Source organism: Gigantopelta aegis, chromosome 3, assembly GCF_016097555.1.
Source record: "Gigantopelta aegis isolate Gae_Host chromosome 3, Gae_host_genome, whole genome shotgun sequence".
Taxonomy (NCBI): Eukaryota; Metazoa; Mollusca; class Gastropoda; order Neomphalida; family Peltospiridae; genus Gigantopelta; species Gigantopelta aegis.
Window position 1 is genome coordinate 83,067,925 of NC_054701.1, and position 25,000 is coordinate 83,092,924.

A 25,000-nucleotide genomic window follows, 5' to 3' on the forward strand; every position below is an offset into this window, starting at 1 on the left:
GCGCACGTCTTCACTCTACAAAGGGTCGCTGACGAATGACACACAGTTCTAATCTAAGGTTTATATACACAATGTCTCAGCATGTCCAAACACGTCCTGCGTTTTTCCCCGTGACGTCACCGAGCATGTCTGTACACGTCTAATATCTCGGGTTGCATTCATTCTATGGCACCGATCAGATTCTGATGGATCTTGGTAACATGGGATCTTTCAGTTTTTCCGGCACAAAGTCGTAGATAGTGTCAAAAACATTTCTGGGGCTCTTTCCACTGTTCGGCGTCTGTCGAACGCCGCTACGGGAGGGTTTCAGTTGTTGATCACAATACCACCACTGACGAATATCCACACTTTGTAAATGGTCTCGACGTAGACGTTCCCCACTGAGATGCTGCGATACACACCGATTCTCGTTTGAAGGTGGCTAGTTCTAACCACTGTTTCATCGTCAGAGAAACGCCTTTCTTGGTGGGGAAAAAGTTTTTCCACGTCCTCGTCGACTGACGAACGTGAATGGCAATATCCCCCTTCCACAGTTTAGCCACGACGTAGACGTTACCGCCAAGGCCTAGTTTGCATCTCGTTTCGTTTTCTTTGTTTTTGACACTGACCTCTGTAGTGCTTCTCTGTTATATCCCGAGCCATTTTCTTCTTTCCAGGTACATCGCAATCAGACACAGGAAAGTAAGTATACGTCTTCTCTCTAGCAGTGTCGCTGAGCGAATGGCAAGCGTCCTGAATCTGGGGGGGTTATAGACCCCCAAGATAGCATCCCCTCGCTATCTCAGGTCAAGACGTGCCTGAACACGTTCTGTATGACTCATGGCCAACGCCGTACAGGGCACGTTTCAAACCTTTCCCCCCCGATATCTGGCAAAACCCTGGTTGTTTTTTTCCTGTGGAAATTTTCACTCCCCGTTTACTGTTTTTTCTCATTATGCAGAGACCTCACTCAAGACGTGTCTGAACACGTTCTGAAATGACTCAGGAAATTTCCACATCTCCCCGTTGACTAGTTCTCCTTCATCAGCCCACACCTGTCAAACCCATTAAACCCACCTTGCCATCTTAACGACTTCCACACCATCTGTTTCCTGTACATCAAACGAAGAGCTGTCACAGTTAAATAAGCACCCCGTCATTCGACACCACTCTAGGGGTCATTAACGACTTCCGCACCATCTGTTTCCTGTACATCAAAGGACCCCCCCTACGGTTAACACACCCATCAATCTGACCAACATCCGGTGTTTCCTGACACAAAGGCCAGGTTCCCACAGCTGTCCAAGTCATTAACCCCATTAAAGTAGCGTCCCCACGCTTAAAGGTCAGCCAGCTGCACGACCCCGAGGTGCACTGAACGTCATTAGGCCACACCCCCACGCTTAGAGGTCAGCCAATCAGAAGAGGCCATGCCCTTAGAGGTCAACCAATCAGAGCGCAGGACAGGTCACGTGACCTAGCTCATTTGCATACATGGTACCCAACAGACGCACCTACTACTATACCAGTCTCCAGCTCCCTCCCAAGTTCACTGTTGGATAGTATTGTGGAGTCATGTGACGATCCAGGCCATCTTGCAACAATATTAATGAATCTAAAAGAATGTTTAAAAAATAAAATACATTTTTAATGATACTAATTTCCAGTATGTATATATGTTACAGTCAATCTGTGAAACCAGTCAGTACGCGTAATGCCTAAACAAATCAGTCATCTCGTGAAATGTCTGTGACCACCAGGCAATACGCGAAATGACTGGAAATTCCAGGCATTTCACGAAATGACTGAAAATCATCGCCAGCCATTACGCAAAATGACTAAAGTGATTCAAGTCTTATTGTTGACACTTTATATATCACATTTTATATATCACATTTTAAGAACAAACAAGGATAAGTATATTGATTATATGATTTAAAATACTACTTAATATTAATTATTTATTATTATACAATAACTTAATATTCAACTTTTGCTATAGTTTCAAATTAAAGAATCTTGTAAAAAATATGCTTAATAACACTTGGATATTACTAACAAAAGATTCTGGTAATTAATGTTTTTCTGGTTTATTCTTAAACAAACAACACAGAATCTGCTATATATGACTTTCATCTCTATAAAACTAAACCTGTGTCTGGGGTTTACTCATACTTTCTTCTGTTGCAACCAGTACATGATGGCAGAGTCCTATGAAGATAAATTTAAAACTGAGCTTTTCAAAAAGTATGAAGTTTGTAGGAAAGTGTTAATTCCAAAATATGCATATTTCACAATGCTAGGAGTTCTTAAAACAGCATCAGCTGATAGTGGAACAAAGAGCAGACGTGGATATTATCTGCTATCAAAGAAAGTGTGTTTCGATACATTCAATGCCCATCTACTAGCGATGTGGTGATTCATTGATAAATTCTAATACTACAATATTTCTCTGTGATAAATGCAGCGTTCTATTGATACTTAAAGCTACAATGTAAGCTACAGGGATATGTTAGGTGTAACTGTGCTGGCCCTAAGAGATGCGAGTCAAATCGATGTAAATGTTTCAAAACCAAAAGTCAATGTTCCAGCCGTTGTCATGGTAGCCTTTTGTCCAAAAAACAAGTGACCTTTCTATACCAATACGTTACTTTCGTGGTTTGACACTGACTACTTGGTAACATTCAACTTCATCTTCATGTACAACTTCTGAAATGATTTGATTTGAGTTTAAATAAAGCGTTACATTAGGACTTGAGTGGTGTTGTATTATAGATATCACCTTAGTCATTTTGCGTAATGGCTGGCCATGATTTTCAGTCATTTCGTGAAATGCCTGGAATTTTCAGTCATTTCGCGAATTGCCTGGTGGTCACAGGCACTTCTCGAAATGACTGATTTGTTTAGGCATTACGCGTACTGACTGGTTTCACAGATTGACTGTAACATATATAGGCCTACATCATGTCCTTCCTATGTAACGTTTTCAACAGTAGACCACTCCAACACCATCCTCTAAAAGTACATGGCGCATCCTGATGTATGTCGATCCGATGACCGGGGGAAGACAACAGGTGCGTGTGTGGTTGACGCAGATAATATAGGTGAGGTCAAACACGCAAACATACACACACACACACACACACCGAGAGAGAAAACACCAAAACACCAACAATCATATTAACAAATATACACTTTTCTTAACTATGCTGTCTCTCTCTCTCTCTCTCTCTCTCTCTCTCTCTCTCTCTCTCTCTCTCTCTCTCTCTCTCTCTCTCTCTCTCTCTCTCTCTCTCTCTCTCTCTCTCTCTCTCTCTCTCTCTCTCTCTCTCTGCCATAAGATTTAATAAAATGATATTTTGTATTAACAATGTTTGATTTAACGTAGTTCATGGATGTTAAAGTTAATATTATCTAATGTGTCGCAAATGCGACGGGCAGTACAGTGCAAGCATCGACAAACACTTGACCGTGCCACTCCATGCTGATCCGCAATTTCCGGGGGAAAAAACCCACCCTTACTCAAATAACGCAATGTTATTAATACTTGAATCTCCGGAGCTACGGGCTGTGAACGCATGTCAGTCAGCGACAAAATAGCAATAATAGGCAATCTGTATCTAGCAATCAGTTCATTATCGGAAAGAGTGTCCAGTAGCCTTGTCCTATCCCTAAAAAAACTTTCCTTTTTTTATACAATTTTTCTGTTTCTTCCGTCAATAGAAAACACGTAACCATTTTAGTTTTGCAGCGTTCAGTTTACGGTCGCGATAGTAGTAATTAAGGTTAGGCCGACCAACTTTCCGGAATTTTCATCACGTACGCGGAATTCCGGAATTGATGTCAAATATCCGGGGAAAAAATTCAAATTCACTCGAATTGTTTTTTTAAAGTTACATTCTCTAACATCATGTACAAATATGAAATACAAGCTCAAATGCACTTTTAAAAAACTCGTGTGTGTTCGCTATGAACGGAGATCGTCAAAAGTATACGTGCCGCCATAGCTCGACACAGCACAAGCCTGTTGTCAGTTTCAGTTAACACGTGCGTTTGCCGATTTCAAAATGTAGGGTTCGTCTCAAAACATTAACAGAGAAATCTTATGCTGTACGCAGAACGTTCGGTTGAGGATACGGTACTAGAGTCTTTCGTTAAAACCGGTTTGATCTTGATAACGTATTATCGACAATCGTACCTTCCTATTTCAGAATTAATATGTTATAAAGTGTTAGTAGAACTATCAAAGTTTAGTTTGTATACTAGTAACACATTAATCATGTATATATTTTTCACATTTTGAAAGTTTTCACTTCTTAATTTTACGTGTTAAAATCGACAAATTCAAATAAATATTCTTTCGTTTGGAAAGGGTAAAGTTAGTGGGGGGTTGTTTAACGACATCAAAGTTAGAGCATATTGATTTAATAATCATCCGACGCCATACAACCGTAAATAAAATGTGTTGAATGCGTCGTTAAATAAAACATATCCTATCCTTCCTTCCATCTGCTGTTGGATGTCTAACATTTGGTAATTTTTACATATAATCTTAGAGAGGAATCGGGTGCACGTGCAGGGGGAGGGTATTGGAGGTCGAAACCCTTACTTGCCCAAGCTTAAAAAAAATTGAAATGTATTTTTTGGGGGATCATGGCGCTCAACACAGCCTATAACCCCAACCCCGCTGAAATCCCTGCACACGCGCCTTGGAAACCCGCTACATTTCTTTTTTTAGCAAGGGATCGTTTATATGTACCATCCCAAAGACAGGATATCACATACCATGGTCTTTTTGTATACCCGCCGATGGGGATCGATCCTAGACTGACCGCGCATTTCCAAAAAACACCTTTTTAAGTCTAAGTAATGAATAAAAATAACATATAGTCTTGAAAAATGTTACGTAAATCGAACACAATACCCTCTTCCCCTAGAGCGTTACGTAATTAGTAACACCCCCTTACATGTAACGCGTATGCCAACAGCTGGCCACTGTCAAAATTTCAAAGCAAATCCCCCAGTCACCGACCCCTGGAAAGGCGTTGTACCATACCTATATGGATATAAATATGTTTTGGAGAAATGAGACGACCCCTCAATCAAGACAGTTAAATTTGTTCAAAAATTGCGAAATCTCACGTGATCTCTTGTTAGAGAATTCCATACTTGTGATAAGACAATGAAAACCGAGATCGGTAGGAACCCGTCAAAAGTGTCCCACTTTCGAAATACTGGCTTTGTTTTTGACCTGGATAAGCCAGCGTAGTGAAACCAATTTGGAGTGCGGCGTCATATATTATGAACCAAACGTAATTGGATTTTCTGTTCAGTATGCTTAAATAATAAAAATATTCCGGATACTGCCGCTTTAAGCGACTAATAGACCTCTTTCACATTCCACTGCGCATGTGCCCGTTGCGGGGAAACTCGAGGACGCAAACCGTGAACTCACGCGAGATCTCGCAAAAATAGACCTGTGGACAAGTTGGGGGGCATAGACAATGGGAGGCCACGCAGTAGGAATGTGAACATCTCCATGATTAATTATTCTATCAGTAGGGAACCCGAACATTCTGTCGACATCCAACAAGACTTATTGGAGACATTTGTGAATTATTGCTTATCACGAAATAAAAAAATATTTTGTTGTTTAACGCCCGACAAACCGTAGGCAATAAATATCTGATATGGGCTGAAATAATATTAATGTGTGCGCGCGTGTATGTATGCAGATATTTATTGTAGTTAACATAATTTAAATATTTATAAAGCATTATACAGATAAATACATTTAGGATTCTTGTCGGGATTTCTTTTCAACAAGTTATTTAAAATTTTGTTCGGTATTTGGAATAAAATTAAATGATACATATGAAAGTTGAGCTATGGTATATAAAATATTAGAATCAGGCCCATAGGAACGATATCTGGAGTTGGGGGAGAGGAGGGGCACAATATGTAGTGGAGGGACACAGTCTAGTTGGTGGGGGGGGGGGCAAAAGCCATATTTTAAACCGGGTTTAAAAAAGTGGGGCTATAGTCACCCCCCCCCCCCCCCCACACACACACACACACACACACACAAACACACCTCCGACTTCTTGGTTGCTACTGACCTGAGAATGGTCAGAAATGTAACTGTATTGCATATACGGCTATTTAAATTCGAAGTTTTATTTATAAAAGATTAGACTAGCCAACAGCTTGATAATATAGCTACAAACTCAGGATGGTCTCCTTATTATAAACTCATGAGGGTTTATTATGCGCAGTCATAAAGTACTTCGTTTGAATGTTTGAAGCAAACATATTAAGTACCATGTCAGGCCCGTAGCCAAGGGGGTGGAGAGTTTCTCTCAAATGAAAAACAAAATCGGATTTTACATATAAAAGTCCTTGTCCCTAAATGACCGGGATAACGTAGCAAGAACGTCTGTCTGACGTTCCATTTGCTGAAAGTTCGATCCTCCTCAGTGGGCCCGTTTGATTATTTCCCGTCCCAACCAATGATCCGTCAAAGGACGTCGGGTATGCTATCCTGTTTGTGGGATGTGAGAAGTATGCCATGTATCATTTATTATTAATACATTGGTACGACTGAAAACAAACGGTTTCTTGTCGTGGCTCTGTGACCAGGCCATTTTACAGGCATAGTATTTTACCATAACTTAATGCAACTTGTTAACGTATATTTCGCAACAAAAGTTCGTGTACAGGGGCGTAGGCTAGGGGGGTTCGGGACGGGGACTATCCAGGTCCAGATCACGCTGGGGCCCCGGCGTCATCTCATTGTTTGGCATGGGCGCTCGCGTTTGATGAGTTCCGTTTACATGAAATTTCGATTCCAACCTCCTCCTCCCCCCCCCCCCCCCCCCTCCCCGCTAATCATGCTGGCTACGGGTCTGAAGTTATATACATAAGTTAGACCAAACATCAAAATAGGATCGTATCGGGTTGCATGGGTCTACCACTATGGAAAAGTTGCTGCACTTTGTTATGTATAATCATGTACGTTATAAAAAACGTGTGATACTTGCATACCATATCGATATATAGGACTTCGCCCTATGCTTGTAAATGTGTATCAAAGTACTGATGGTATCGCTAACGATGTCGACCAATGTTCTCAGGTACAAAATACAAAAGAGTAACCAAACACTATTGTACATACAGATATATGATTACTTCAAACTGATCTTCATGTAAAAAAGAAGATGTCATCTTCTAAATTCTTCAAAACAAACAACGCAAACAGAATGACAACTTTTATTTCCACGTTTACATGTGATGTCAAACTTTGAGCCGTGTTTACTCGGTTTCTGACGTCATGCTAAGTTGTAGGTTTTCGCCTGTGACTGCTCATATAATAATTATGTTTTCAAACTTCGTAAATAACAGATATTACTTCAAGTGAAGTTGTATGTATCTGATATAAATGACAGTGAAAATAAAATAAAACAATAAATAAAATAAGATAAGATAAATAAATAAGTAAATAAATAAATAATTTGTGGATAGACATGTAACAATGATTAGTAACTGTACGACTGTCTTTTTTTAATGAAACGATAAGAGAAAAATAGAGCTGTGATAAAGGTCTATGTAAGTATGGGGTTTTGTTGGGGGGTTTTAGGGGGAAGGGGAGGCATATTTTATTAAATTTTAAATACTGATACATGTGGAGAATTAAACATCACTGGAAATCCGCGTGAATATTTAACTATAATTCTAATTGTTAAAAGTAAAAAAACCACATTCCACTAAAGTTAATTTTATTGTATGAATCTTTTAATTTTGCGTTGTTAAAATACCCTTGACAGGCAGCTCCAGAGACTTCGTCTAAGTTAATCTTTCACTGCTTTTGGTCTTAAACCATTCCGATGTAAACTTTAGTAGACCGTTTTTCGCAGCCATTTTAACATCTTATACGAAATATGTACGTTGGTCGCTAGAGATTCACAGCTCCTACGAAGCTACTCACGACGCTCATGACAACTGTCGATCATGCCCCCCAATTTGTATATAGCCTCGATACCGTCCATTTCGGCAAGGGACGGTACTCGTTGCGCACATGCGCAATGGGAATGTGAAAGAGGTCTATTCTTATTGCATTCTACATTCTTAGAATTAAATATCTTTATCACTCATTTCAACCTGAGTTCCGTTTTGTCTAGTTCTGTGCCATTACCAACCCCGCGGGCGTGTGGCTGTTGTCAACAGCCGACCAATGAAAATGTCGAGTAAACCGAAGCCATATTTGAAAATTGTCTGTCTTATTTTTTATAGTCGAATAGTTTATGTATTCATTGTAAAGTTATTTTAAATATCATAGACTTATGTTCATACGTGGCAGGCATCGGTTCTATGACGATGTATGCAATTTTGCCAACGTGGATGAAAGCATGAATATATAACAGAAGAACGCTACGATCATACAAAAAAAAAAACCAACCCCGAATCTGTCCCGGAGCAAGTCACTCTAGTGGTATATGAGCATGTTAAAATTATTCGCACTCGCACCCAACCCCGAACCGACTGTTGTCTTCTTTCCATTGGCTTTCACATGCAAAATTTGACTAAATAATATTTGGCCACAGCTAATCTATTATATGACGCATCCATGACATTAATATATGTACCGATATTATTTTATTCAAGTAAGTTAAATAATAAGGAGATTTTTTTTCTGTACACTGGCTCCCCAAAAGTGTTACTGTAATAGTAATGTAAGCGTAATGCAAAACGGCAGCCAGTCTTAATGTGGATAGCAGACGTTCTGTCCCCGAACCAGTTCGCCATAAATCAGTTCGACCTCACTACATGCATATGATGAAATAGTGCATATGTGGCAGTGTACCTACATAAAAATAACATTGGTCCCAAATTTGTTTGTCACTTTTTTGCTAATCTGTAGGTGGGAGTCTTAAACTGTAACAGAATATTTGTTAATAAAGTGGGCTTTTTTTGTGTGAACTTGGTGATTTTTGGTGTGTGTAGGTGGGGGTGTCTTTTTATGAGTAAGTTCCAGTTCACATATAAATAATGATATACTCATTTGTATTGTCATTTTGCAAATATATGTCAAACATGACATTTTTCGCACTGTTTAAAATTACTTTTATAAAAATGACGTTTTCGCGCGCTGTAAATTATTGTTTTGAAAAGGGCGTTCGCGCGCATAAAAATGAAAATATCAGAAAATTCCGGAAAAATATTTTCATTAGGTTGGTCGCCCTGTAAGGTTGCTCCTGACCTATTATTAATTTTCACCGTAACTTACGACTATAGTAAGCTACGCCGCTTCGTGGAACGGGTTGTCCATCGTAGGAAAACGTTATGGTCGCGATAGTAGATACTTACGACGACAGTAGTGCTAAGATCGCTTCGTGGAACGGGGCCCTGGACCATATGCATGGAACCTACAAGCTACGCGGTCGATACATACATTCATGTATACATGTATACATACATACATGCATACATGCATACATGCATGCATCCATCCATCCATCCATCCATCCATCCATACACAGCTCACGGTGAACAGCATACGTCCTCTTTCTTGTAATCGTCACGGTTAATTACTAAGGCACAGCATCCACGGTCACAGTCTATGGTCACTCTGCTATATGTGTTCTTGTACGTACATTGCACTGCCAGAGACACTGTAAAAGAAAATACACTATACTAGTAGCTGAAAAACTCCCATTTTAAAATACATAATACCTGTATAAGCGATTATTAGGATATTAAACGAGGTAGCCACGTCTGTCATAACATAACAGAGAGGCTTCGCAAGCACATTACTGTTACGGGTAGCAATAGGTGAGAATGTACAGTTAGGTGTGGAGTAACTTTAATCAATATTAGTTGAACTTACTTAGTTTGTTATATGTCTTATGTCTCACTACACAGATTAGTAGTAGAGGCAATTGAATGCAGACATATGACCAATGTACGGAGACAAAGGTTTAAAGGTGTTTTTCATATCTCCAAAATAACGTGGGTGACACTCTCAAAAGTGTGTGCTAACTTCGCTAGATGGCGAAATCCAAAATGATAGATAGATAGACAGATAGATATTTTGCCTTACCTGCCGTAAACCATAAAACCAAAAGAAAAACCAGCGGCCCCATCTGTGTCGCCATGTTGTTCTAGTTTCACTGAGCCAGATACTACGTGTCGGGTGGCCTGTTGTGTATCGTGTCGGAACAACAGAATGACGCAATTCTATCTTCAGTGGTTTATATATATATATATATATATATATATATATATATATATATATATATATATATATATATATATATATATATATATATATATATATATATATATATATATATTTACTCTTCAAAAGAAGAAACGCAAAACCACATTGTCGTAACATTTGGAGAATTGATTTAATTATTGAATGGTGAGTCCGATAATTACCAAATGTTGCAGGATTGTTCACAATTCACTCTAGTCCATTGTGAGTAAGTGATAGGACACACCACCAAGGTCAAGGTCATCTGGAGTCAATACCGGGTGTGGCCTCCGCGTGTGTTGACAACTGCCTGGCACCGCCTGCCCATTGAAGCAACCAGAGTACGGATGACGTCCAGAGGGATGGTGGCCCACTCGGCCTGCAAGGCTGCTGCCAGCTCGGGCAGGGTCTGGGGCTGTGGTTGTCGCTGTCGGAGGCGTCGGTCCAACTCGTCCCATAGATGCTCAATTGGGTTCAAATCCGGTGATATCGATGGCCAAGGAAGGACATTAATGTTGTTGTTCTGTAGGAAAGCCGTTGTGAGACGTGCTGTGTGAGGCCTGGCGTTGTCATGTTGGAACACTGCGTTGGCGTTGGCCATAACTGGAACGATGTGTGGCCGGAGGATCTGGTCAATGTAGCCCTGTGCATTCAGGTTGCCCTGCACGTGGACCAGGTCAGTTCTGCCAGTGTGTGAGATGGCTGCCCACACCATGACACTACCCCCGCCGAATCTGTCCACTTCCTGCACGCAGTTTGTCGCATAACGTTCACCACGACGCCTATACACGCGACATCTTCCATCATGACGTCGGAGCAGAAATCGGGACTCGTCACTTAACCACACCTGTCTCCATCGCAGTTGAGGCCATTGTCGATGAATCTGGCACCACTGCAGTCGGAGTCGACGGTGTTGTGGTGTTAAGATGACACCTCGAACTGGACGTCTGGCACGGAATCCTACCTCACGTAGGCGGTTCCGTACGGTTTGGTCGGATATCCTGCGCAAACCTGGTATTGCTGCGGCTGTGGAGGTGGCAGTAGTCAATCGTTCCCGAAGGTGGCGTACCCGGATGTAGCGGTCCTGCCCGGGGGTAGTGACCCGTGGTCGACCGGATCTAGGGAGGTCACGTGTTGATCCATGTTGCTGGTAACGGTCCCACAGTCTGGAGATGGTGCTTGGGGACACATGGAATGCCCTGGCAACGGCCGTTCTGGATTCGCCTGCGTCTAGTCGGCCGATGGCATTGTTTCTCTGCGGTTCACCGAGACGTGGCATGTCCTGGATTGTCAACTGTCGGCCAGATACAGAGGCCAGGCAAGCGAACACCCTGCACTTTTATACTGTCGGTGTTCATGTTGCACGTGCAGACAACGCACGTGCAGTGGTGACATGGTTTGCACGTGGCTGCGTTTTTGCGAATATTCACATTTTGGAACTTTATTGTACAGTAGCTGCGTTTTATCGAATGTAACCGTGGGAATGTGTTTGGGACATGCAATGACCTTATATTCACAAAGCATGAACCGGTAGGAAACATAAAATCGGAGTTATAACCCATTTGTACCCTTTTGCGTTTCTTTTTTTGAAGAGTATATATATATATATATAGTGCATCTCTAATCGGCCTCTGTGGCGTAGTGGTTATGACATCGGCCGTATTTGAAAAATAACATATTTTATCACGACCACCCGTCTCTGTCTTTACTTACGACTGGTAGGTGCTAGGTTCATGAGCCAGAGTACCGGCTGCCGCCCAGTGTGGCTTTTAATGATTCATCGTGGAGGTCTAGGACCACTACGCCGAATTGTCTCGAACTAACCACTATTTTGATTTCATTTCAACTTATTTTCGTGCTTATGTCCAATTAAGGTTGATCATGCTGTCCTGGGCACACATTTCAGCTATCTGGGTTGTCTGTCCAGGACACTGGGTTAGTTGGGTTTGTTTTGGGGGTTTTTTTTTACAAGTTTTATTGCCAGCCCCTTGTTTACAATTAGAACAACACATGCCAAGGGTAAAACATGGGTTGTGTACATAAAAATAATAAAACAACATAATATAATATTTTAGGGTACTGGCTTACAAACCCCACCTCACCCCACCCCCTCTCCATCCCCGCGCCTCTCCCCCCTCTCTCTCCACCCTGTCTCTCTCTCTCCCCCTCCCCCTCCCCCTCCCCCTCATATGTATGTATCTACATTATTAATGCGTGGACCGCTGGGAACAAGACGGTGCACAAGGAAAGTTACAAAAATTAGGACTGTTCAAAGAGAGAATAATACACTGACCACTTGGTGAAGAATTTATTAAGATTGTTCTTACTAAGATAAATACATTTTTCTACTTTATATCGTTGTTTAGCTTCGTTTTGGAAGTGTATAATATTTAATTGGACCCTTTGCCCTTTACATTTATATATAAAATATTTAGCTAATAATAGTAGCAGGTCAAAAACATTATCTGTTTTAATATGATCTTTACATCCAAATATCACTAGCTCAAGAGAAAGCTTTAAATTACATATATGCTTACCTGAGTTTGATAACCAATTTAAATAATCATTCCAAAAGTTCTGAACAATTTTACATTCCCAAAATAAATGCACTATAGATTCTTTTCTTTCATGACAATACGTACACGTTTCACTGTCAATTAATTTTAATTTATATGCGAAACTATTATTAGTCAATATTCTATGAAGTATTCTATATTGGAACCATCTAAGTTTTATTTCTTGCGTGGTTACAAATGGTTTTAAATAAATAGTGTGCCAATTAAGGTCTGAAATAAAATAATTGTGCCATTTTGATATTGCAGAATTTGGCTTTTCAGAAGTTACAAGTGTGTAATAATATAGTTGTGAGCCATTTCTGATAGAACAAAGTTTTCGTTGAACAGGAGTATCATCTAAAGGAATATTGGTTTCTATTATATTCAGTTTCGTCTTCCTAAGGTAAGCCTTAAGTGAGTTAATAACTCCTTGATACTTTAAAAAAAACACCTTGGGTTAGTTGTTAGTTGGTCAGTGGTTAGTGAGTAATTAATCGCCTCAGCGACATTTATCATTTGGTAACTATCTTCAACCAGGAAGTTATCTAGTTGCCAGTAATACAATGTATACCATATATTTTAACAGCGTGTAATGGGAGCCGAAAGATGAACTTTGTTTTGTTTAACGACACCACTAGAGCACGGTGATTAAGTAATCATCGGCTATTGGATGTCAAACGTTTGGTAATTCTGACTCGTAGTCAACGGAGGAAACCCGCTACATTTTCCTAATGCAGCAAGAGATCTTTTATATGTACTTTCCTACAGACAGGAAAGTACATACCACGGCCTTTGACCAGTTGTGGTGCACTGGTAGGAACGAGAAAAAAGAAACAATCATCTGAACGGTAATGTAAAAATGTAAATTACTATTCAGTTATATACTTTTAAGAAATGATTTTAAAAATAGTAACGGATACAGAATACATTAAAGTCGCATATCCTAGTTTCAACCCATTAAAATGGACACTACGTTTGGTTAAACTACAAACCTGTAAGACATAAAATTAAGTGGATATCTGTGTCACAGTAGTAGTATAGGGGCCTGTATGGGGTCATGACCTACTTTCCCGTGATCACGTGACCTTGGTAGGAGACAATGGCCTTTGTGTAGGAGACAATGGGCTTCGTACAGGTGTCTGACCTTGGTAGGAGACAATGGGCTTTTGTGTAGGAAACAATGGCCTTTGTATAGGGGGGTGCAGGTGTATGGCCTCGGTAGGAAACAATGGCCTTTGTATAGGGGGGTGCAGGTGTATGGCCTCGGTAGGAAACAATGGCCTTTGTATATGGGGGTGCAGGTGTATGGCCTCGGTAGGAAACAATGGTTTTTGTGTAGGAGACAATGACACAATGGTCTTTGTGTAGCAAACAATGACACAATGGCTTTTGTGTAGGAAACAATGACCTTTGTATAGGGAGGTGCAGGTGTCTGACCTGGGTAGGAAAACAATGGCCTTTGTGTAGGAAACAATGGTCTGGGTGCAGGTGTGCGATCATGGTGTATTCAATTCAATGTATTGCATATTACCAAACAAACTGGTGTCGGCAAACAAATAAAAGCAAAGAAACAACAACAATTAATAATAACAATATGTACAGGCCAAGTGTAAGTCTGACGTTGGTTTTGGCTTCATTGTATAACGTCTATTGTGTTGTTTTTTGTATTCACAGTGGACATACACGTGAATGTTTTTTCACAGTGTTTTATTCTAGACACCCAAAATAATAGCCGTTAAAATATGTCTCATGGGGAAGGACTGTAGCTGTTTGCCGACTGTTTGGTCAAAAGTGAGGCTTTCATGTCGCCATACAAAATGCGTGTGTGATGATTTTCATTCATTTGTATTTCTTTAGCACATTGTCGACGTTTTCTTTGTTGTCGTCATTCAGCCATTCATTCATTCGCTTTATAATAGAGGAGTACTTTATCAGACCTCTTCATCGGCCCTCATACAAAGACATTTTATTACGCCTCTCCGAGTGTTTATGAAAACAGGTGAACTGCAAAAGACATACCGACGCGTGCCCGTCTCAAGTAGCAGAATAAATTTGTTATGGTATGCACACTGACCGTGAAAGTTTGTTTGTGTTTAGCGACATCACTAGAGTACATTGATTTATGAATCATCGGTTATTGGATGAAAAACATAATTTTGACAGTTTTAGAGAGGAAACCCGCTAAAATTTTTCCATGAGTAGCAAGGGATCTTTTATATACACAATCTCATACCCCTTATGGGGCCAGTATTTCATAATTAAACACAAACTTTTTGTGCGTGCGTGCGTGCGTGCGTGCGTGCGTGTGTGTGTGTGTGAAACACTACAGCCCATTCCTATGAAGAAAGAACGCGTGACTGCAACTCAACGCTCCAACCTAACCTATGCTCTTTTAACTACATTTTAAACACGAGAATTTCCCAAGACTACAAGCCTTTAGAGACAACCAGTGTATTATGTCTGGTATATCAAAGGCCGTGGTATGTGCTGTCCTGTACACACAACTCTTGCTACTATAAAGTAGCGGCAGAAATATTCAATCACAAATCTAGTTATAGAGTAGAATACACAAAAAACAAACGCAATGGTTGAGAGAGAGAGAGAGAGAGAGAGAGAGAGAGAGAGAGAGAGAGAGAGACAGAGAGACAGAGAGACAGAGATAGACAGAGAAAGAGACAGCTAGAGAGAGAGAGAGAGAGACAGACAGAGAAAGGACAGCTAGAGAGAGAGAGAGAGACAGCTAGAGAGAGAGAGAGACAGAGATAGACAGAGAAAGAGACAGCTAGAGAGAGAGAGAGAGAGAGAGAGAGAGAGAGAGGGACGCGCGCCGCCATGGATTTAACAAGTAGTACGTGTTAACCAAAGGGAAATAGCTGCATTTTTAAACAGAAATTTCTCTAGAGTACTAGCCTTCGTACAGGACTTTTTAATTACCAAATGGGTAAATACAGTGATCGATCTAGGATCGATCCCCATCGATGGCCAAATAGGCTATAGCCAACCAGTGCATTATGTCTGGTATATCAAAGGCCGTGGTATGTGATGTCATGTGCACACAACTCTTGCTACTATAAAGTAGCGGTAGAAATATCCAATCACAAATCTAGTCATGGAGTAAAAAACACAAAAAACAAACGCAATGGTTTGGTTTTAAATTTTTTTTATTTCTAAAGTACAATCGCTGGTCTCTCTAGAGACAACTACACATGCAATGGACACACACTGGGTTACATCGAGAGGCCTTAAGGGCGACATGTGAATAACATGAGTGTTCATTTCTCTTCATCTTCGTGCTCATCATCAGTATCATCATCGTCGGTATCGTCATCGTCTAGTTCGTCCAAATATTCGCCAATCCAAGAACGATACTGATTTAATTTAGAACGAATCTGCGGTCTGAGATCTCTGTCTGGATTCACAAACTGTAGAATTTTTCTCGTGTTGGGGCCTTTGTCAAAGTAATACATATACGTCAGAAAGCGAGAGTACGTGTCTTTAAATAACTTCCATTGCAATGTCTTCATGTTTCTTTCGATGGCATCTTGGGACATGTTTTTTTCTTCGTAGCGTTTCCTCTTGCTTTCGAAATAGTCACGATTGATGTCGAATTCACGCTCGATCATCAGACGTACGCCTTCGTTTTCAAGATCGGACGACGGCTCTTCGTTTCCCTCCTCGCACGTTTTCACGTGTCGCTGCAAGTCACTCCCGTCTTTAAAGACCAGACCACACGTATCGCAAGACTGCATCCTCTTGACCTTTTTCAGATAGGGCTCTACCTCATCTTCTTCTTCGTCGTCGTCACTTTCGTAGGCGGGTATCAAAACAGAATGCTCAATTAATGTTTCTTTACAAGCTCTATTATAGTGTAGCAGTCGGTATTTTGTGCGTGAAGCTAGGTTCAACAAAGTTCACAACACCAGCTACGGGTTAGGGCATCATCTTTTATTCATGTAAACAGACACAATACACACCCTGCAAGGATTAAAAACACAAACGTTAACAATATGGTAAAAACAATACAAATATATCCCTATCGAGGTAAAACAAACATTCAGGCATATATTAATGAAATACATTGCAAATCATAGAAAACCGTCATTAAGCATTAATTATCATTCTGATGATTATGAATCTTCATCCTATTTATCCTAAATACTGTCATCACGATCATTAATCATGTTAACATACATGTATATATATATATATATATAATAATCAATTCGTAACCACCAATTATAATCATTGATTATAGCAAAGGGGAGATAATTTATAGTAAATAGAGTTATTAAAATGATTGTAATTATAATTATTATTTGACGTAATAAAGAGATATACTTAGCTTTATCATTGATGAGTTTATGAAAGAAAGGATATAAATTACAAGAGTATATTTAAAATTACAAATATATAAGTATTAGACTTAACCTGTAGCGTAACATACCATATGAATTACACGTAGGCATTGTGTTGATATATTCCATAACAACTGGGGAAACCTGCATAAAAATAAATTCATAATATCAATTGTTTAGTATATGGTTTCCATATATCTATTATACATTCAGAAATAAAACATTTAAACGAATTCATTCCAAAAACAATGTTTTGGTGTAGTTCGTCATAAAAACAATTGATTAAACGTAGCTAAATTATTAACTCAGATAAGCTAACAACTAAAACAGAAACTTCACTTAAATCATAAAATATATAGTTTTGACAGCAGAAAACAAAGATGGCTGACATTCATTATGTCACGCCCTGTAATCCATAATAATTAAAAGGCAGATTTATTATTAAATATTATATGTTAAATTATTCATTAATCATTACCAGGAATAGAAAATTAGGCATTTACTATTATTATTTAAGTTTATCTTCTATAACAAATTAATACTAACCTTTAAATTAAACTTCTACTATTTCTCTCTGATCTGAACTTGTTTCTCCAAATACTAAATAATTCTGTACTGTCTGGTCAATCCAAAGAAAGCATGCAGATACAGGTGAGCGTTAATTAGCCAATGGGAGAAAAACAGACAAGGGTCAAAGTTTAAAGATAGTTTGGGTGTTTGTATTGTAGCTATGGCTACCAAAAGAGCTCACACTGACTGCACTGATGTGGTCACGCGTGGTTGACCAGCATACACTAACACATCACAGGTACATGGCAATATTAGAAAAAGGTGATAAAATGTTAATTATAGTGATATGTTGTTCAACCTGTAGTTGTTACAGCCTGAAAATAAACATTAATGAAATACATACAAAATACCATACTTAAAGGTACATACTCCTCTAAGAACCTGAAATTAAACATTAGTTACATAAAACCTATATGCTTAAAATACACGTGTACTACAATAGCAATATAAGGTGAGTCACTTAGGGTTCCAGAAGAAGAGGTGGATAAGAAACCAGAAAACCAGATTACCAGACCAGACCCACACACACCCTATACCAGACAACCAGATAGATAACAAGTAAGCTCACTTATTAGACATCATTTAACTTCATATTACCAATAAGTTTGCAAACTTAGCTAAGAATTTAAGGGGGTGGGAAACAAAATTCAACTTAGTACATGTATACAGTTACTTACATACTATTCTTCCTACCGGTAGTTGACACCCTACCTAAATAGATGCATTTTTTCATTGGTAACCAAACTAAGTATGCTAGGCACTAGGCTTTTTAACCAATACTCTAGAAGGGAAAAACCTTCAAATTAGATAGCTAGGCTAGTATAATCCCCCCCCCCCCCCCCCCCCTTGTATTTCATTATAATCCAAGGATTGGGGGATGGGTGGCTTTGGATTGCCGTTGATTACATTAGAATAGGGACTTAAGACAATAGGAACAACCTTAACACCAAACTAGGGTTTACAAACAGACGCACAACCGCAACAGTACATAGGGTGCATTGACTAATGATAACAATGCACCCGCCCCCATTTAATGGCCCAGCACGTAATATAATAAGGAGCTGGACAAAAGAATACCGGCTCTGAGTACACAATTGCACTGCACTCAGGGAAAGCTGGACAAAAAAATACCAGCCTACCCTATCCCACCCCCAAATACTTGCTGCTGGTGGTCTACTTGGTACTTGGTGACACTGAAGAGGACGTCGTTAACTGCAACAACAACAAGATTTGGGAAAAAACCCCCGGAACGACAGCGCCTTGCCTACCTGTGTTTACACAATTGGACGAGTCTCCCCTGAGTTGTCATGCAACGACCAGAAGCAGTCAGGCCCTTTTTAAGAGCCCTATAGACAACCTAGGGATACACCACAGCAACATAGAGGTCTAGTTAACGAGCTACTCTCGATTCACTAATGTCAAAACCTACACTAGCTCCGGAACCTTCTTTTTGACCGACCGTTCAAAATTGCGCCCATTTTCCTCAATCAAACTTGCGCACCTTTTCTCTTTTGGCATAATTCTTGCTCCATTCAAAATTCCATAGCACCATTACCCTCCGCCTGCTACCGACCACGGTCGGGCTGCTGGTGCTCACTTGCACCTGCCAGTGCAGGTGTTCCCTGCTCCCCCCCCCCCCCCCACCTTTCCTGTCCTGGACGGAGGAACCGGCCGAGGCCGGCTCTTGTGCCCAAGATAGGCGTGTGCTACAACAGCTTGCTCTGAATGTGCACGTAAAGCCCTATGACATGACATGACAATGTTTCTTTGTTTATACTTCTTTTTTTGTTTGTAATTACATGTATATTCCAATAAGGTTCATGAACGCTGTTCTGTGCACACACACACTGGGCTGTCTGTCCAGGACAGTGGGTTAGTGGTTTGTTGTTAGTGATATCTGAGAGAGAAGTCGGTGTAGTGGTCTTACTGTTAAAGTTTGCTTTGTTTAACGACACCACTAGAGCACATTGATTTATTAATCATCGGCTATTGGATGTCAAACATTTGGTAATTTTGACATAATAGTCTGAGAGAGAAAATCTGCTACATTTTTTTTTCATGAGTAGCAAGGGATCTTTTATATGCACTATCCCACAGACAGGGTAGCACATTCCACGGCCTTTGATATCCTACCCACTGAGTAATTAAATGCGATTTGGTTGGAAGCCGGTATCGGGATGCGAAGTCGGTGTAGTGGTCTTACTGTTAAAGTTTGCTTTGTTTAACGACATCACTAGATCACATTGATTTATTAAGCATCGGCTATTGGATGTCAAACATTTGGTAATTTTTACATAATAGTCTTAGAAAATCTGCTACATTTTTTCATGAGCAGCAAGGGATCTTTTATATGCACCATCCCACAAACAGGGTAGCACATCCCACGGCCTTTCATATCCTACCCACCGAGTTATTAAATGCGATTTGGTTGGAAGCCGGTATCGGGATGCGAACCTTGTACCTACCAACCTTACGTCCTATCCGATGGCTTCACCACTGCAGGGTGTATATCACCAAATCAAATTACATAGACGACAATAATAACTTATGTGCCCAAAACTCCTACCTGCAGTGTATCAATCGACATAAACGCCACGGGTATAAATATTACCACCGCTCACCATTAAAGTGAATTAGAAACAATTTTGGGTCAAGCTGCTCATTTCAGAGATAACGGGTAGCGTCTATGAATACCCTAGTTCCGCACCAAATTTGAGTAATTGGTGGTGTTTTTACAGGTACTCTATACATTTTTCAAGCACAAGGCTACTTGACACAGTGGTACTAGATGAAATAAAATTGCATACATTTTTTGCCCAAATGAAACTATTTTTTTTACAATAAACACATTCACATTTATAACCAATCACAGGACTTGTGGTGTTAACTTCTCTATCAAAAGTTGGGTGCGCCTCCAACTTTGACCCAGCTGGAAGTTATTTGGTTTAGTACAACCTATAGACGAGACATTTAATAGAGATTCATGGAATCAACCACTATTTTGCTAAATGCCCTTTCGACTCTGTACTGTACAGATATACGTCTTGATAACGGTTAATGGTTTTGTCTATTTGATTTGTCACAATGGATTTGTAATGTTATTTATTAATATTTTTTCCACCAGTAGCTGTTTTGGTCTGATTGTGTGTGTGTGTGTGTGTGTGTGTGTGTGTGTGTGTGTGTGTGTGTGTGTGTGTGTGTGTGTGTGTGTGTTCGTGCGTGCGTGCGTGTGTGTGTGGATGGATGGATATATAGATAGATAGATATATAGATAGACAGAGAGATAGACAGACAGACAGACAGACAGACAGACAGACAGACAGACAGACAGACAGACAGACAGACACAGACAGACATATAGACAGTATTAACTGCGCTATCAAAATATGGGGTGCACCTCGAACTTTGACCCAGCCGGTAGTTATTTGGTTTAGTACTATCTACACCACCAATGCTTGGTTTCCTTTGTCTTTTGTTGTCGTTGATGTTGCTTTGTTGTTGTTGCGACCACTTCTACTGCTGCTGTTTTGTGTGGGGTTTTGTTTGATCCGATGTATAGCGTCAACGACTGTTTCCCATAAAAAATGGTCTGTGTTGGTTTGCATCGGTCGTCGACGTACATACATCGTGATGTACAGTCAACGTGCGTCCCTTTGACCTCGTCACCTTTTCCTTAACAACACCAGTAGAGCACATTGATTTATTAAACACTGGCTTCTGGAAATCAAACCTTCAATAATTTTGGCATATAGTCTTAGAGAGGAAACCCGCTACATTTTTTTCCATTACCAGCAAGGGATATTTTATGTGCACCATCCCACATACATGATAGCACATATCACGGCCTTTGATATACCAGTCTTGGTGCACTGGTTGGAACAAGAAATAGCCCAATGGGCCCACCGACGGGGATCGATCCCAGACCGACCACGCATCAGGCGAGCGCTTTACCACTGGGCTACGTCCCATCGTCTTCTTGTCGCTATCTGTTTTAGCGCCGAACTGTAAATGTAATAGGGGTGGGGTGGGGAATTTCCGCAAGCACTCTCGCCAAAACATATATGTTCTGAACGTAAACCCTGTATCATAACGAAACGTGCAGCCAGATACATTATAACTATTACATCAATATATTAAAATACCATCAAATAACCATCGGACGGTTTCTTCTGAAATTAATACAGGACAGAAGGGGTATCTCCTTTCTACGGTTCGGTTATTTCCGTCAGTAACTAAGTGAGGAAAATTTTACGTAAAACAACTACTTGTAAATAAGTAGTGCAAAACCAAAGTTCATGCAGTTATGTTTGTCGGATTTTTGTGGTTTTGTTTGTTTGGTTCATGGTGTGGGATTTTGTTGTTGTATTTGTTGTTGTTGTTTATTTGTTGTTGTTATATATGTGTGTATATATATATATATATATACACACATATACATATATATATATATATATATATATATATATATATATATATATATATATATATATATATATATATATATATGACATCATTTGGATCAATCCATGCATTTTTTATCAAAGAGTATTTAGAGATTGAAATTACTTTATTATATTCAGGGGCGTAGGCTGTGGGGGGGGGGGGGGGTTCGCTGAAGCAAATGGTCCGCTTTCAGAACTAAAACATACAGGTTTATGTATATGGAGTTTCTGGTGGTGCAAAACAAAATAGAAAAAGGGTCCTCTTGGTTCATATTCAAACACCCCAGGTCCAGATCACGCTACGCCCCTGATATTAGAAGTTGGAAGTGAAAATAGCATCTGTAAAAATCAAGTCGGAAAAAATAGCTCGTTATTAAATCAACATTATTTTTATTATTCAAACAAACAACTGAAACAGTTATCTCGGTAAAATAGCATACAAAAATAATTATATTCATAAATATTGTATAAAATTAAACACGATATATACACATGTACGTGTATATACATACAGCTAAGACTTCCTTTAATACCGAAGTCATCAACGACACAACAAAAACAAATTATAAAACCTACTGATATACTGATCGTATATTGTATATAGTATATTGTACATAGTATATATGTTTATATCTAAGGGAGGGACGTAGCCCAGTAGTAAAGCGCTCGCTTGATGCGCGGTCGGTTTAGGATCGATCCCCGTCGGTGGGCCTATTGGGCTATTTCTCGCTCTAGCCAGTCCACTACGATCGGTATATCAAAGGCCGTGGTATGTGCTATTCTGTATGTGCGATGGTGCATATAAAAGATCCCTTGATACTAAAGGAAAAATGTAGCGGATTTCCTCTCATCAAAATTACCAAATGTTTGACATCCAAAAGCCGATGATTAATAAATCAATGTGCTCTAGTGGTGTCGTTAAACAAAACAAACTTCTGTTTATATCTAATTCAGGAAAGGAATCCGTGAGCAGCCACGACCTTGTTAAAATATCCTTTTAACTCTGGCTTGTGCAGAGATACGATTTTGAAAGTGTTAATGTTTCAATCGTTGATATTTTGAAAGTGTTAAATGTTTCAGTCGGTGATATTTTGAAAGTGTTAATGTTTCAGTCGTTGATATTTTGAAAGTGTTAATGTTTCAGTCGGTGATATTTATTAACGACACCTCAGCACATTACAAACTACAGCTATTTGGTGTCTAAAATTTGGTTTACTTCCACATTTGGTCTAGAGGCCAAGAGAGGAAACCCGCTGTTGCAACATAGGCTACTTGCACCGAATATTTTTTTTTAATGGATTTTTATATGCACTTCTCCAAAGACAGTATGTACATACAATTTAAAAAGTTTCTTCTGTCAGTTAAAAAGTCAACGCCTGTGAATATGTTCTATGGAGAACTGGGGCGTTACCCAGTCTCCCTTGATGTCAAGTTAAGAATGATAATTTTTTGTTTGTTTAAAATGATGACTGGAAAACACACACAGGTATCATTCTTGATACATGAATTATTGTTGAATGATTATAATAATGAAATGTGCGATCATAAATGGTTAAAGTTTATAAAATCTGTTTTGATGACGCTGGATATACTAACGTAACAGTGTAACCAGCGCCCGGAGGTATATCTGTTAAAACAAAGAATTGTTGTTTACAGAATCAGTTCTTACAAACATTGCCAACTTGTTTAAAGCATCTTGTTACAGACTGTTTAAATCAAATATTATTCGAAACATATTTAACCAATCTGGAGAAATAAACATTGGTTACCATTATTACACTTTCCAGTCTCGAATCATTATCTTCCCATTGAAAAAGGCAGGTGGAGAAACATAACTTTGACAAATAGAACATGCTGTGTACAAATAACAAAATTATATAATATGTTGTCCTTTTCTTTAAGTAGACCAAATGTTTACAAATTTAGAATGCTATTTGATTGTGAAAAAAACCACCTGGTGTTCTCAGAAGCTAGCTCTTCTTTTGTTTTTTAAACAAATAATTTGTACATTGTATATCATATTGTTCACAGCATCTCGGTTCCGTTCTGTTGTAGTCTCCAGTTGTGTTACATGCACCGGGTTACGGGTTCCAGTGCTTAGACCTTGTTGTCGTATGCGGGGTTCACGTGTGGATTCGCTGGTCCTGTATTGTTAGAAACAACCTGATTATACGGTGGAGGGGCCGCATAACACGGGTTGGTAGTTACGGTTGGCGGCGATGACGTCATAATGACTGCGATATCTGTACAAAAAAAAAGAAGAAGTAAAATCATCTCAGCATTCTTGAACCATATTATATATTTAGTGTCTTGACTTGTTAGTTTACTTGAACCCAGTCCAGTCCAGCCCAGTACAGTCCAGTCCAGCCGAGTCCAGTCCAGTCCACCCCAGCCCAGCCCAGCCCAGCCCAGCCCAACCCAGCCCAGTCCAGCCCAGTCCAGCCCAGCCCAGATCAGCCCAGCCGAGTCCAGCCCAGTCCAGCCCAGCCCAGCACAGCCCAGCCCAGTCCAGCCCAGCCCAGTCCAGCCCAGCCCAGATCAGCCCAGCCGAGTCCAGCCCAGTCCAGCCCAGCCCAGCACAGCCCAGCCCAGTCCAGCCCAGCCCAGCCCAGCCCAACCTGGCCCAGCCGAGTCCAGTCCAGCCCAGCCCAGTCCAACCCAGCCCAGCCCAGCCCAGCCTGGCCCAGCCCAGCTGAACCCAGTCCAGCCCAGCCCAGCCCAGCTCAGCCCGGCATACTTCGTAATTCACCCGAATCATTTTGTATGCCCTCGGCATAATCCCGAATGTTTTCAACAAATTTTAAATCACTGGCATGATTTTGCAAGTAAGGTTTTGATTGGTCGAAT

At 40.0% G+C, this 25,000-nt stretch overlaps 2 protein-coding genes across 2 annotated transcripts in view; both read right to left on the minus strand.

The window, feature by feature from the left end:
• LOC121369189 overlaps nt 1–10,265 on the minus strand; it is a 50,118-nt gene extending 39,853 nt beyond the window's left edge. Inside the window, exons 1-2 of the mRNA XM_041494106.1 lie at nt 10,076–10,265; nt 9,521–9,647 (exon numbers count right to left, since the gene is read on the minus strand). Coding sequence (XP_041350040.1) covers nt 9,521–9,647; nt 10,076–10,130 — 182 coding nt within the window. The 5' untranslated portion in view covers nt 10,131–10,265. The remainder of the gene's footprint in view (nt 1–9,520; nt 9,648–10,075) is intronic.
• Nucleotides 10,266–24,034: 13,769 nt separating this feature from the next.
• Nucleotides 24,035–25,000, minus strand: part of LOC121366317 — an 11,283-nt gene continuing 10,317 nt past the window's right edge. The window contains exon 4 of the mRNA XM_041490811.1: nt 24,035–24,396. Coding sequence (XP_041346745.1) covers nt 24,251–24,396 — 146 coding nt within the window. The 3' untranslated portion in view covers nt 24,035–24,250. The remainder of the gene's footprint in view (nt 24,397–25,000) is intronic.